This window comes from Humulus lupulus, chromosome 8 (genome assembly GCF_963169125.1).
Source record: "Humulus lupulus chromosome 8, drHumLupu1.1, whole genome shotgun sequence".
In the NCBI taxonomy this organism is placed as follows: domain Eukaryota; kingdom Viridiplantae; phylum Streptophyta; class Magnoliopsida; order Rosales; family Cannabaceae; genus Humulus; species Humulus lupulus.
The window spans coordinates 23,332,094-23,346,477 of NC_084800.1; the positions used below are offsets into that span (position 1 = coordinate 23,332,094).

At 31.9% G+C, this 14,384-nt stretch overlaps 3 protein-coding genes across 7 annotated transcripts; 2 read left to right on the top strand and 1 right to left on the bottom strand.

The window, feature by feature from the left end:
- The first annotated feature begins 1,211 nt into the window (after window positions 1–1,211).
- On the top strand, window positions 1,212–2,683 carry LOC133793580 (uncharacterized). Its single transcript, XM_062230897.1, has 2 exons — window positions 1,212–1,600; window positions 2,475–2,683. The coding sequence occupies exons 1-2, from the start codon at window positions 1,282–1,284 to the stop codon at window positions 2,525–2,527; spliced, it is 372 nt and encodes a 123-aa protein (XP_062086881.1). The 5' UTR covers window positions 1,212–1,281; the 3' UTR covers window positions 2,528–2,683.
- Window positions 2,684–4,126: 1,443 nt separating this feature from the next.
- On the top strand, window positions 4,127–6,980 carry LOC133796360 (probable polygalacturonase At1g80170). Of its 5 annotated transcripts, none has more exons than XM_062233842.1 (9): window positions 4,129–4,501; window positions 4,944–5,075; window positions 5,178–5,348; window positions 5,439–5,459; window positions 5,573–5,780; window positions 5,924–6,005; window positions 6,083–6,191; window positions 6,280–6,402; window positions 6,508–6,980. In XM_062233842.1, exons 1-9 carry the CDS (start codon window positions 4,295–4,297, stop codon window positions 6,793–6,795), a joined length of 1,341 nt encoding a protein of 446 aa, XP_062089826.1. In that variant the 5' UTR covers window positions 4,129–4,294; the 3' UTR covers window positions 6,796–6,980. The 5 variants fall into 5 exon arrangements, with proteins under 5 accessions (XP_062089825.1, XP_062089822.1, XP_062089826.1 ...); XM_062233843.1 differs by having other exon boundaries at window positions 4,130–4,501; window positions 6,280–6,396; window positions 6,508–6,934; XM_062233841.1 differs by lacking the exon at window positions 5,439–5,459 and having other exon boundaries at window positions 4,127–4,501; window positions 5,178–5,361; window positions 5,538–5,780; window positions 6,092–6,191.
- Window positions 6,981–7,076: 96 nt separating this feature from the next.
- Window positions 7,077–10,543, bottom strand: LOC133796361 (peptide deformylase 1A, chloroplastic). The gene is made up of 5 exons (XM_062233844.1): window positions 10,279–10,543; window positions 8,215–8,725; window positions 8,011–8,100; window positions 7,872–7,939; window positions 7,077–7,654 (listed from the first exon to the last, which is right to left on the bottom strand). The coding sequence occupies exons 2-5, from the start codon at window positions 8,632–8,634 to the stop codon at window positions 7,414–7,416; spliced, it is 819 nt and encodes a 272-aa protein (XP_062089828.1). The 5' UTR covers window positions 8,635–8,725; window positions 10,279–10,543; the 3' UTR covers window positions 7,077–7,413.
- Window positions 10,544–14,384: the final 3,841 nt, after the last annotated feature.

The window sequence follows — 14,384 nt, forward strand, 5'->3', positions numbered from 1 at the left end:
CAGCTCTCCTTTTCCATTATTATTATTTTAATATTTTGGCTGAAACATAACAAAACATAACATGTGGTCCTTGTTCGCCATCCAAATGATAAAAATAGAAAGTCGACTATTTTTTTATGAAGTAAATGTATTTTCTCTTTTTTGGTTGAGAAATTGCTAGTTGAATCCATCAATGGTACCATTGCTTTAGAGGTGCCCGACCTATGTGTTGTCGTTTACAATTATTTTAAAAAACATGAAAGCTTCACTTAATTTTAAATATTTCAAATGGATATTACATAATAACAATAATAAAAAATAATAATAATATAATTCCGTAGAAATGCATGCTTTTACCACTGAAAAAATGTCAATTAAAAAAAAAGTTCACAGGTTACGTATAGACAAAATAATTGCCCATTGTATTGATTAGAAAAATAGTCTTGAAAAATAACTAATGGCTCTGTATGGGATGTAAGGCCTATTTATTTATTTATTATACTATTTATTTTGTTTTTAGTAACATGTGAACTTGGTTAGTTGGTTGCAATGTGTACCAATTTCATAAAAAAAAAATAAAAACCACATTGACATTCTTCCTTGTATTTCCTAATTGCATCACCTTGACTTTTCTTGCTAGTTTCAATTTCAATCGAGATGCAGCTCAGGTTGATACATTTAAAAAAATATATATTAAAATGGACACCTGAGGTCATGAAGTATATTAATCATTATCATTTTATATTTTGACTTTTTTGTTGCTATTTTTAATATTTGTATTTGATTGAAAATAACAATTAGATAAATATGGAATGTACAAAAATTGATTGCCCATAATTAAAAAGACTAGTTCTATATTTTGGGTTGTTTTACATCACTAATATAATTATATTTTTTGGTATTAATACTATCATAGTTTTACTATTATTATATACAACTAAAAAAAAGCCCTTAAAAAAGTACAAAAAAGCCCATTTATTTTGATTTTTAGTCAGATGTGAACTTGGTTAGAGAGGGTTATATTTCAATACAACAACTTGGAAACCCTACCTAACCAGCTATATCAAGCAATATATAAACCATATATTTTAAACCTTGATCAGATTATTATCTTAACTAAAGATGGGGAGAATATTTTTAGGGATGGAAGTGGCAGTAGTGTTGGTTTATTCTCTGATAATACCCATTGCAGTAACATCAACAAGAATTGATCCTCAATCAATTGATCCATCTCAAATAAATTATTCCTCCTCTTCTTTCTCATTTAAAGGAGTCAAGTGTACAGACCTTGTGGAACCAGAAATGATCACCAAAGTTGTTGAACATTTAAATGTTACTGAAAACATAAAGCATGCATTGAATAAAAGTGCAGAATTTGGGGTTTGCGTAGCTAATCACTTGTGTGATTGTCTGGCCTTACCATATCCGCCTGTAATGTATGCTTGTTTTGGTGCTCTTGGTTTAAAGTGCATTAAAGATGTTCTCCATCTCTCGCCTCATCTCTTGGCTTGTGCCCTTGCTTGCCCAAACTCCACCATCATTGGATTTGGTGCTACTAATACCACCACCATCATCAATATGAACTCCACCGTTATCAATACAAACTCCACTCTCAAACATGGTATGATTTTCTTTTCTGGTGGTCGTTCTCATATTTTTTATAAAGCCGTTGATGAATTAATTTGTATACTTTTTTACTAGACAATAAATTTATTTGGATGAAGTTATTCGTCATTTCAATTTGAATCACTTTTTCTTTTTACATTAATATAATTAACTTTCTAAGAAATTATAAATTAAGATTATCTATATTATTTGTCATAGCTAGACAGGGTCGTCAAAACTATTATAGTCAGCTCGTCTTTGTTGTAAATGCATGATTACATGAACTGTATAATTAACTTTCATAAAGATTAAGACAATCAATTCATTATTCATTATTTTATGTAGTTCAGAACTACCACTCAAACGAGTTTTTATTTTTATTTTTTTTCTTTCTCCCTACAATGTTTGAAACAAAACGTTTATTTTGAACTTTATTCTACCATCAATGAAATTGTCGTTATTATCTTTTCCACCTAATTACCCCTTAAAACTAATTTCTACAAAAATTTTATAGACCCCTAATTTGAAACTCTAATATTAGGATATGATCTCGACGAATATCTTGATGGCTGATATTGATTACAGAAAATGGCTTGGCCAAGATGCTCTCATTTAACATGCTATGTTCTCATTATCTTATAATGTTTTTTAGCTAGAGTTAATGTAGTGCGAGGTAGACAGTTTTGATTTTTTTTTTCTTTCGAAATTATATCAAATTTTCAATATGGTCGTAGAATGATCATCTATGTTATTTGTCATTTATACTTTCCTCGGTTTAACTTCTTTTTTTCTTTTCTATTTTCATGATTCATGTAATTATATAAGCCAACTAAATAGAGATATATTGACTAATTTTTTTTTTTTTTATGATTGATTTGCTTGTGTGATAGATCATGAGGCGTTAAAAGATTTCTGCAACAACAAATGCAAGAAGAAGGATTAGCTTAATTTGTTTTTTGCTTTGTAATAAATTTTGTGTCAATGGAATAATGAATCCTATCTTGTACAAGAAAAAAGTATAAAAGAAAAGTCCTATAAAAATTGATTTTGGTCTATCAATATTACCATTAAAGTATACACATTGATCTTTATATCTTCCTTCTCAAGAAAATTCAACTTTGGAATTAATTATTCTTTAAATAATTGTTTCTATTTTCCACAATCTTCCAAAAAATAGAGAAATATATGTATATATATTATTAAGATTATTAAGTAGAAAAAAAGTGATATGTATGATAAAAACAATTTTTTAAATGATAACTAATAAATATCATTAATTCAATTTTTTAATTGTTAATAATAATGAGTGGGAAAACGTGTATCTACTTAGGTCCAATTGTCACCCCAATTATTTGCTCCCATATCATATTTCCCTAAAATTGAAATTTTAGAAAACTCAAAGATATTTTTGAGCTATTTATACTAATATTCATTATTAAATATCTCTAATAGGGCTCATCATTGGGCGGGTTGGTCGGGTTACAAGACATTTTTACCTGTCCAATGTCATAATCGGGTTAGCAAAAGTGACCCGTAACTTGTCCAATTAAGAAATTTTTTTTTAACCCGTCCAATAATTTGGGCGGGTTGGTCGGGTCAACCCGCACCAAACAAAAGTGATATTTTTTTTTTTTTTTTTACATTTTTGTAATTTTTTTCTTTTAAATACTAGTACTAATAGTGTGAAGTTTATCTTTTTAAGCTTAAAACAATATTTTAAATTTATAATAAAAAAATTAAAACAAAACTTAATTAATTTATATATTTATTTGAATATATTAAAAATAATAAATTAATAACAAATTATTAATTGGGCGGGTTGGGTTATATTGGGCGGTTTAAATTTTGGTCGGTTTAATCGGGTTGCGTTTTTTGGCGGTTTTTTCGGGTTGGTTTGGGCGGATTATTCGGGTTGTAAAAATTTCTGCACAGCCCTAATCTCTAACATTTAACATGATATAATATATTTTTAGAAAGTATAAGTTACAAACAATAAAGCCAATAATTTTTTAATTTATTTTTAATAAACAAAATAAAACAAATTAACTAGTCATATGTAGTGGTGAGCCAATTTTTAAAATAATTTGAAATAACTCAAATGAGTTAATTGTTTATATATGTATTGTCGACACCACACATTAATTAGTGGTTCGCGTAAATAAATTCATATGTAATTATATTATTTTTGTTTTCAATTATTATTTTTTGTATTAAATATATTAAATTTGCATTATTTTCTTGCTAAAAATAGCAAGAAAACAGTGCAAATATACCCCAAAACTCAAAACATTGTAAGAAGACCCGAGTTAAATCTCTGACTCTGAGACATATGAGAAAATTGAAGGTTTCCAATTGTTAGTTTTAATGGTTTTTTTTTATTAAAAATTAAAAAAAAAAAAAAACAGGATTAAGACTTTATTCTTCGTAACTAAGTGATTTGTCGTATTCTCATAAAAAACGATTTGTCGTATAATGTTCTTGTGAAAAACGGCATGTCGTGAAATGGTCTCGTTAGTATTCATTCATCCTCTGTAAGAATCCGATTTGCTTTCTCTTCTCCCAATAAGACTCGTTGGTAGAAATAAAAAAATTATATAATTATTGCCGACAATTTCGAATAGTGAAATGTTCTAAATGTATATAAGCTTTAGATTGTACAACAATGGTAGCTAGCTAAGACTCCTGTACTGTATCTCTTCTCTCAAGCATCATGGGATGCTTCAGACTTTGTTCTTCTTCGACATTTGTCAATGCCATTGCTGTTTTTTGCGTGGTCGGATTTTGGAGCTCACAATTGGGGAGCACAGAAGGGTTCGAGTCTCTTTTAGGGTCAGCAACAACTCGACTCAGACCCAAAAGGGTTCTTTCGCTTTGTGATTTTGGTGCCAAGGGAGACGGCATTCATAATGACACCAAGGTACTATTTTTGGGATTTTTTTAATTGTTAATTTTTATTATCTGAGTGATATGCGGTTGATGATTCGTTTCCTAATATATTATTTATTGTATAAATCATTTTTAATGTCTGGTTATAGATTTTGGACATTCGATCCAGCGTAAAAATACACAAAACTTACTATCCATGTGGCTGTGGGGTCACATACTCACATTATCAAATAAATATTTCACCTACTCTAAACTGTTCAATTGGTTAGGAATTGCATATTATAAGCTATTACTGATAATCTCTCTCTATTATATAGCTTTTTTTAAGAACTATTTGTATAGTAATTTGAGCTATCTGGATGGGATATGAAGGATTTGAGCGAAACTCATGAGAAATAGAGCAATCACCGCACTTATGTTATGCATTGTGCTATCTTTTGATACGTGATCGTTTCATTTTTTTATTTCTTCAGGCTTTCATAAATGCTTGGGACAAAGCTTGTTCATTTCCTGTGAGGACAACAATTGTAGTCCCCGCTGGAAATACTTACTTAATCCATCCTATTTATCTTGGCGGGCCTTGTCGTTCAAAGGTCACTATAAGGGTATGAGCCATACTTTTGATAGCATAGCCCTCCTCTTTCTTCATACACATTTTTAACATTTTGCATTACTCCTTATCATATGGATTGTATATCTTTTAGTAGATATCTGGAACCATCACTGCTCCGAAAGATCCTAAAGCCTGGTCTGGTTTGAATCCACGTAAATGGCTTTACATCCATGAAGTGAATCACCTCACCATTGAAGGAGGAGGTACAATCAATGGGATGGGACATGAATGGTGGTCTCGGTCTTGCAAGCGCAACCCAGAAAAAGTATTACAATCTTGTATCCTTTCATTCATGTTTCCTCCACATATTAGTTTCACCTGCCTTGTTCTAAGAGACTTTTTTCTTTTTTTACAGCCATGTCGACATGCTCCTACTGTAAGTGCTGCTATATTTTTCGGACATGCAGTTAGTTTTATTTTTAAATTTGTTTTTCTTATCTGCCCTTCAGCTTAGATCATAATCTTAGAGTAGTATCAATTACAATTCAGGCTATTACTTTCCACAAGTGCAAGAATCTGAAAGTTAAGGACCTAATGCTTGTTGATAGCCAACAAATGCACATGGCATTCACTAATTGTATCCGGGTTTTGGCATCCCATCTCAAACTCGTTGCACCTGGTTCTAGTCCTAACACTGATGCAGTCCACATTAGTTCATCAAGAAGCGTTGAGGTCAACCATAGCATATTCAAGACAGGTCAGATTAGGCCTTGTTGAGATGGCTTTCATGAAACCACTCCTCCTTTTCATCTCCTTGACAATGGCAACACACTGATGAACTATATTTCTTGAGTTTGACATTGGCTCTCTAAAATTCTCATAGTTATTTAACTTGTCCAGGTGATGACTGCATTTCTATTGTCGGTAATTCCTCACAGATTAGGATACGTGATATTTCTTGTGGCCCAGGTCATGGGATTAGGTAAGGGGCTCTTCTCTTTTAATAATGCAAGATTGTGTATCAGGGTTACCTTAACTGACTCTAACCAACATCCTTAGCATTGGAAGCTTGGGAAAGTCAAAGTCATGGTCACATGTGCATGATGTAACGGTAGATGGGGCTTTCTTGTCCAATACTGAAAATGGGGTGAGGATTAAAACTTGGCAGGTAAGTTTCTTAACCAAGCTGGCACTCTCTCACTCCTAGAGCAATTTATAATGGTTGAATCTAATATTTTTTTCCATGTATTTTTCAGGGTGGTAGTGGTTTTGCTTCAAAGATTTTGTTCCAAAACGTGTTAATGGAGAATGTATCAAATCCAATAATAATTGATCAATATTACTGTGACTCTCAGAAACCATGTCACAACCAGGTAGGGGTATGTCAGTGGCAGCTTATGCGATCAGTTCCTTCTCTCAAAATAATCTGGACAAGATACTAATAAGATCTGACATTATATCTTAACATGTCCTTGGAGATGCAGACTTTGGCGGTAAAAGTGGAGAATATATCTTTCAAACACATTAAAGGGACTTCAGCTACAGAGGAAGCAATAAAATTTACTTGCAGTAATAACTTGCCCTGTGAAGGGTTATATTTAGAAGATGTACAGCTTCTGTCATGCATTGGGGAAACGACCAGGTCTTTTTGTTGGGAGGCCTATGGCTCAAGTTTGGGCTTAGTAGATCCACCAGCTTGTTTTTCCATCAGTGAAGGCTTCATCAAAGAGTCAAGGTTATCAAATAGCTATTCACACGTACAGAGCAGTTAATATACTTTGCCATTTTTAGAAACCTGGCCGAGTGATTTTATTACGATAGTTGTTGTAATTAATATTTATAAGCATTTTGATGAGGTTGGCGATGTTAATATCCAATCGTTTGTTAATAAAAGAATGTAACTTTTATTAATATGTTTAACTCATCTATATAATTACTGATAAAGGACCTTTTATCATTGTTGATGAGAAAGATACTAAAGAATTTTTTTTCATGTAAATTAGTTAAACTTCAGCAATGCAGATAACTACAAAAACATCTTTGGAGAACAAAGCAGGGGAAAAATGCCTCTTTTATATATCATTATGATTCAGATAAATTAATAAAATTATCCCAATTACAAAAATGAGGCTGAATGTAACCAAAACATTCAGATCTTTTTCTGGTTAATCATAACTGAAAACTGACACTCAAAGTTGAGCAGAGGTACACTCAAAGTAGGGGAAAATGCCTCTTTTAGAATGATGTTAGACCTTTCTGGAGAGTAAATGAACTTTGATTTACTACAGTACAAACTTGCATAAAGAAGCAGTACAAGAATCCCAGCAAAATGCATGTCAACCTCAATCTTTATCCCTTGCATCACATTATCCAGCTCTCAACTCAATAAGCTAGCGGACTCCAAGCTTGGGGCATCCATCTGCTAGAGGTAAATCCAAGTTTTCTACAGTTCTGAATGTTCTAGGTACCATTGTATCAACATAAATAGTTCCCTCCAAATGATCACACTCGTGTTGTAAAATACGAGCCTGCCAGCCTGAAGCATCTATTTTGATGGGGTTGCCATAACGGTCTAAGCCAGCAACTTCAACATCAAGGCATCTCTCCACCATCGCTCTAAATCCATCGACACTGCAATAATATCCCCAAAAAATGAACTGGATAGCCAACCCCAGATGATTTGAACTTAAGCTCAGAAATGTCCAGTTGAGATATTTTCAACAATTTAAGTATCTATTAAATCAGTTAGAATCTACTTCATTAATTCATTTTACCGTTTTCCCTGTTTTGATGGATCTCATTCTAGACTAAGTGACTAAATATGAGGATGAAGTCAACTGTAGATTACCTTAAGCACCCTTCAAAAAACATTGCAGTCCTGTTGCTTTTCTTTTTCAGCTTCGGGTTAATAATCACCTGCCCAAACCAACTAACATGTAGTGATACTCGATGTGAAAAAATCTTCTCTTCCAATCAAACTAACATACCAGAAGATCAAAAGGGCGTCTGTCTTGTGCTTTAGTCTCGTCCTTGGGTGCATAACCAATGTATTCCTTTGTATCTTCCAAAACTACTATCTGCAGTCATTCCAGTATCAGAACAGTTAAGTTCTTTCCTTTCATGCATTTTCTCAGAAACCAAGCATGGAAAAAGAAAAAGAAAAAAATGGAAATTGATATCCAAAAACTGACCCTTAAGGGTACTCCAATCTGTGGAGCCGCAAGACCAACTCCAGGAGCCTTCCTCATTGCCGCAATCATATCATCAATTATCTTCTGAATCTTATCTGACCCAATTTCTCCGAGCTCAACTTCTTTCGCCGGTTCGTGCAAAACCGGGTCACCCGCTTTAACTATATCGGGCAAGCTTGTCTTCTTCTTTTCTCCAAGACCCAAAAGCCAACCTGCTCTGGCAATTGATGGGGACGCACGACTGTAAGTTCTCTGGGTCATGAAGATTGTATTTAATTGCAGTTCCTGGGGAATATGAGCCAAGATGGGTACTCGGGATTTTCTGAATATCGGGTTAAAAATGCCGGGTTTTAGGCACTTTTCAGATTGAAGTAGTGGAAGGAGACGGAATGAGAGTCGGTGGGCAGTCTCCATAGCCATGACCAATACTATGAATCTCAGGAGCACACAGGATTGGACTGGATTGAATTATGGATAATCCAATGCTGTGTTTTGTAAACGGTTGGATTAACTGCAGGATAAATAATACAGGCTTTAGTGGATGATAAGATTGGATTAAAGTGAAGAAATAGTTTATTTTTATTAAAGAAACACATGAAAAAACAATTGATGACAATCTTAATAATTATTACTATTATTGAAATTCAATATCAAAAACTGAAAAAAAATTAATTGGAATTTAAGAATTTTAAAAAGTTTTATGCAAAGGCTGCGGTTTTAGACTGTGAAGATGAAAGAGATTTGTGGTTTCCAAAAGATAATGAAGTATCAAAATACAGTAGTAGACAGTGGGAGGCAAAAGACAAGGGAAATTGGACTTATGTTTTGATATGTTTTGTCAATTTCTCTCTAATCAGCTCATCGATTAAGCTTATTGCACTTTTCTAGTTCATCAATTCTTTTACATTTTTTTACCAGCTAAACTATCCCAAGGAATTGAAATGTATATAAACTAGATGGTAAGTTGTGGGTAAGAATAACATAAAGCACTAACAAGTTTGCTGGTATTATATAAACAATTTGTCATTAGGATGTGATACTATGTTTTATTCATATTCAAAAAAAAAATGTATTGCATATTACAAAGCATTCAATCATTAATATTAATTCAAAATAATTGATAACCACCTAATATGATTTATCTAACAACATAACTTTTTGGCTGATAACTAAATCTGTTTTCTTATAAATATGAAACTAGTACACTCTTGGCAACAACACCAATTACACTCTTGGCAATAATTCAGAGCTCAGAGCTCTATAACACACCAACTGCTTCCCTGCAATCTTTAGTTCTTGCAGGAATAAAGAATATGCAGGTTGTATTGATGGTCTACATTTCTAACTTTAGAACAACCATAAATAAGTGAAGACGTGTTTATTATAAGCTCAAAACTTCAAACCGTTAAAACATCATGAACACTGGTTGCACACATAGCTCTCTCCTCACGTTAACACAAATGCATAATTTTTTCTTCTTATTTTGTTATACATAGCACTATAAGGTTCAGCAGGGAACTATTGAAGCTTCCAGCTTTCCATCTATATGGATTGTTTTAGCGTAAATAGACACGATCTTCGTTCAGTTTTCAGTACAAATAACATTTTTATTAACTTCATCGAGGTTGACCAATCTATAAAGTAAATGAGTGAAACATTGATCCAGTAAGTGGGTAAAAAGTGACAAAAGCCTTCTACGTGGAATTTTTTCGAACACGTGGTTTGCATAAGGAAAGATATGAAACCCTCCAGTCAAATTATGTTGTCTAAATCACACAAAATATTATTTTATCTTCTTTTGAATACTCTCAGTAATCAAGTACACCTCTCCTAATGTGGTGCTGTTAATAATTGAAAAAGAAAAAAACTAAAAACCCACAATTTATTTAATCCAAAACATATCAATATTACAACAAATACTAGAACCCTCGGATTTAAAAAAATTCGACCAAAGTAAAATTTCTTAAGCATTTAAAAGAAATTCAGTCCCTGATGCTCAAACAATTCATCAATAAACAATGAACTACGAAAAATTATATGGCAATTGAGATATAAAGAAAATACCTGGAAGGAGACGAACTACGGCAACGTACAATATGAACAACGACGCAAAGACGACTGAGAAAGAAGACGATAATTATGACGGCGGTGGCGAGAGATGAGCAGAGAAGACGACGAGGGTATGTCGTAAAATAAGTTATCCCACCATTTTATTTGGGGTCGTTTATCTACAGAGCATTGTTTGACTGGTAAGGACTGTGTCCGAGACAAAGTTTAACGACGCCGAAATTACGAGACAGCCAATAGGTGACTGAAGATGGTACAGGGTTTGTGGGCTTGGGCTCCAACTGAATTTGGACCTCAAACGGAGTACGCTTTAACTGAGGGGAATTTTTAAAAGAGGAATTTAGATGAAATATGGGAAAATTAAATAAATTTTGATATATATGGTTTTTTTTGTGTGTATTTTTTATGGTATTTTTGGTTGTTTAACTTTTTTTTTTTATGGGTTTTGTTATCCCATATTTATCAAATAAATTATTTGGTTTTCCATATTTTATTGTATAAGATTATTTATACTAAATTTGAATTTTTGTGAGGGCATTTTAGTAATTTTATGTATTATTTTTTTTATTTGTTCAGTTTTTTTGGAAAACAATTTTTTAAGAAAATTCAATCTTTAGTATTATTTCTTCTGCATGCAGGTACTCGAGTACCAATATCTTATATTTTTTTTAGTTTGCTTCAGTATCACGTTATATCCCTGATTTTGTCTTCTCCTCTCCATCAGCATTTGTTATTCTGATATTCGGTCTTCTTTTTCATTCTGTTTTAGGGTTTTATAAGTTTTCTCGTTGTGGATTTGTGGCTTCTGTGTTGTCTTCGTCTCGGTGAATATCTGGTTACATGGGTCTATTTTTTTTAGCTTGCTTCAGTATCACGTTTTTGGATAACCCTGATTTCTTCTTTCTCCTCTCCTTCAGCATTTGATATTCTAATTTTTGTTCTATTTTTAGGGTTTTATAAGTCTTCTCGTTGTGGATTTGTGGCTACTGTGTTGTTTTCGACTCGGTGAGTACCCGGTTTCAGGGTTTATGTTTTAATTTTTTTAATGTATATTTTTTGTTAATTTTGCTTTGGATTATCTATTTTCGGTCGTAAATGGTTGTTTTTTAATTGGTGTTAATGGTGGTTTTTGTTTTTGGTGCACGATTTGATGGTTAGTTTTTTAGTGAGGATTTTGACAATTTTTGATCAGTTATTTTGGGGAAGTTTATGGGTAATTATTTGTAATTTGTGCTATAAATATATATATATATGTGTGTCTGTTATTCTTTTTCATTTGTGTTGTTTGTTTTTATTTTATGCAGTGCATTGTCTATTTTAATTTCAAAGATTTCCGATGGATCATTCTAGTGAAGTTGGTAGGGCTGATCATTGGGTGGGTTGGTCGGGTTACAAGGCATTTTTACTCGTCCAGTATCATAATCGGGTTAAGAAAAGTAAACTCGTAACTTGCCAAAATAAGAAAAAAAAATCAATTTAACCTGTCCAATAGTTTGGGCGGGTTGGTCAGGTCAACTCGCCCAAACCGAAGTGGTAGTGTGATTTTTTTTTTAAGATTACATTTTTGTAGTTTTTTTCTTCTCTTTAAATACTAGTACTAATAGTGTGAAATTGATATTTTTAAGCTTAAAACAATATTTTAAATTTTGAGTAAAAAAATAAAACAAAACTATATAATTTATTTAAATGTATTAAAAATAGTAAGTTCTTAATTGGGCGGGTCGGGATATATTGGGCGGGTTGATAATTATTTTCAACCCGCCCAATGTAACAATTGGATGGTTTAAATTTTTGTCGGTTTATTCGGGTTGCGTATTTTGACGGTTTTTTCGGGTTGGTTTGGGCGGATTATTCGAGTTGGGCGGGTTGTAAAAATTTCTGCACAGCCCTAGAAGTTGGTGGTGTTATTGGTTCTGAGAAGAAATTTTCTGAAATAGTAGAGGATGAATCGAAGACTGTAGGGGATGATATTGGCGAGATTCTTCCTCGAAGGAGTAACATTTCATTTGAAGTCTGTTGCAAGGAAGAAGAGTAAATCCCCTTCCACTGTTAAACAGACGAAGGAATCCTGTGCATCTGGTAGTAAGGATGTTGTAGATGATTCTCTTGAGACTAAGCATGTTGTGGTATGTGTTTATTTTTTTAAGTATAATAATAAAAAAATGTTCATATGTTTATGTTACTGTAATTGGTTTCACATTCGGTGGATTGTGTTTGTTTTATTTTTATGGTTGTGTTCTTTTGTTCTTAAAGTGTTTTGTTTCTTTGTACCTAGTTATATGTAACTGGTTATTGTGGATAAGTAGTTTATTTTGCATAATGTTCAGTTTTGATTGTGTTTTTTTTAGTTTTATGGTTGTGTTTTTTTTTTAAGTGTTTTGTTTCTATGTAGCTAGTTACATATGTAACTGGTTTCTTGTGGATATGTAGTTTATTTTGCATAATGTTCATTTTTTATTGTGTTTGTTTTATTTTTATGGTTGTGTTTTTTTGTTGTTAAAGTATTTTGTTTCTTTCTACCTAGTTACATGTGTAACTAGTTACTTGTAGATAAGTAGTTTATTTTGCTTAATATTTTGTTTGCGTGTGTAACTAGTTACCTTAGTGAATGTATTGTCTTTTTATATATATATTTAAAATATGCAAAAGTTAAAGTCATATAACCGATTTTATAAATGTAAATAAAGATCTATTTTCCATGTTTATATTGTATGAAACTGGTTACATGTTGTGTAATTGGTTTGTTTGTTTCTTCTGCAGGCTCATTTAAAGATCAATCCCTCTAAGAGGTTTGGAAGTAAGGTTCAACATTTCAATGACAAAAGTGTCATTAATGACTTGAAAGCTAAGTTGACCAAAATTCAAAAAGCATTGTTTAATAAGACGTCATTTGGGCACTTCTTAGAAGTTTCATTTTCAAACCCAACTTGCCCAACTGGTGTTGTCGAGAGAGGTGTCTCACGAGAGGGAGGAAGAGGAGATGTGGTTTAAGTTGGGTCGTAGGGTTTGTAGATTTTCTGTTGAGGAGTTTGCCCTAGTTACAGGTCTTAAATGTGATGGTGTTTTTTATTTAAGTCTTTTTCAAAAAAAGAAAGTTATGTTTAAGAAAAAAATATTTGGTCATTTGTTGGTAAAGTGTGAAAGGCCGAATTGCGAAATGCTTTCATTAGTAAGGATTTAGTTGATGATGATGATGTTGTGAAATTGGGTATAATTCATATTTTAGTAAACTATTTGTACGGGTATACTAGTGAGAAGTTGGTCGATGACGTTTTTTTTTAGATGGTTGATCGTGATATATCTTAATTGGGAAATATTAGTTTTGGAAAGTTTGTTTGGGAAATGAGTTTTCATTATTTGAAAATTACACTACAAGAAAAAATGCTTTTAATAACACCGAAAATGTGTTATCAAAACATACGATAACACTTTCTGATGTGTTAAGACCGACTATGTTATTGTAGGTCAGGGTACTTTACATAACACTTTATCAGTGTTATACGGATGTGTTATTGTACTGTCAACGATAACACACTTTCTGTGTTATTTTAATATATAGATAAGTGTTTAATTATGTTATTTAAAGTCGATTATATAACACATTTCAATACTTATAAATTTGTGTTATACTACACTTTAGTATAATACTTTTTTTGTGTTATACTACACTTTAGTATAACACATTTTTTGTGTTATACTACACTTTAGTATAACACATTTTTTGTGTTATATAATGAAGTTTACATAACAAAATTCTTTACTTATAAAAAGTGTTATTGTAATAGATATTATAACACATTTTTCGTATTATTTTAATATTTAGATAAGTTTAAATTCTCATTATATATTCATTTATATAACACTAATTTATTCTATTATATTTTTATTTTTTATTTATATAATTAAAATTAGCTTTCTAATATATACTAGCATCATCAAATGAACTTGATTTTCAAATAACAAAAAGTAAAAAACATTCAACATTGTATTAACAATCCACAAATTAGTTCAAAAAATTCAACACTGTCATCAAATTATATTGTAGCTCTCAGGAGACAAAGATCCGAAAACTTAAACCAATAAATCTTAAATCACATGGTAAA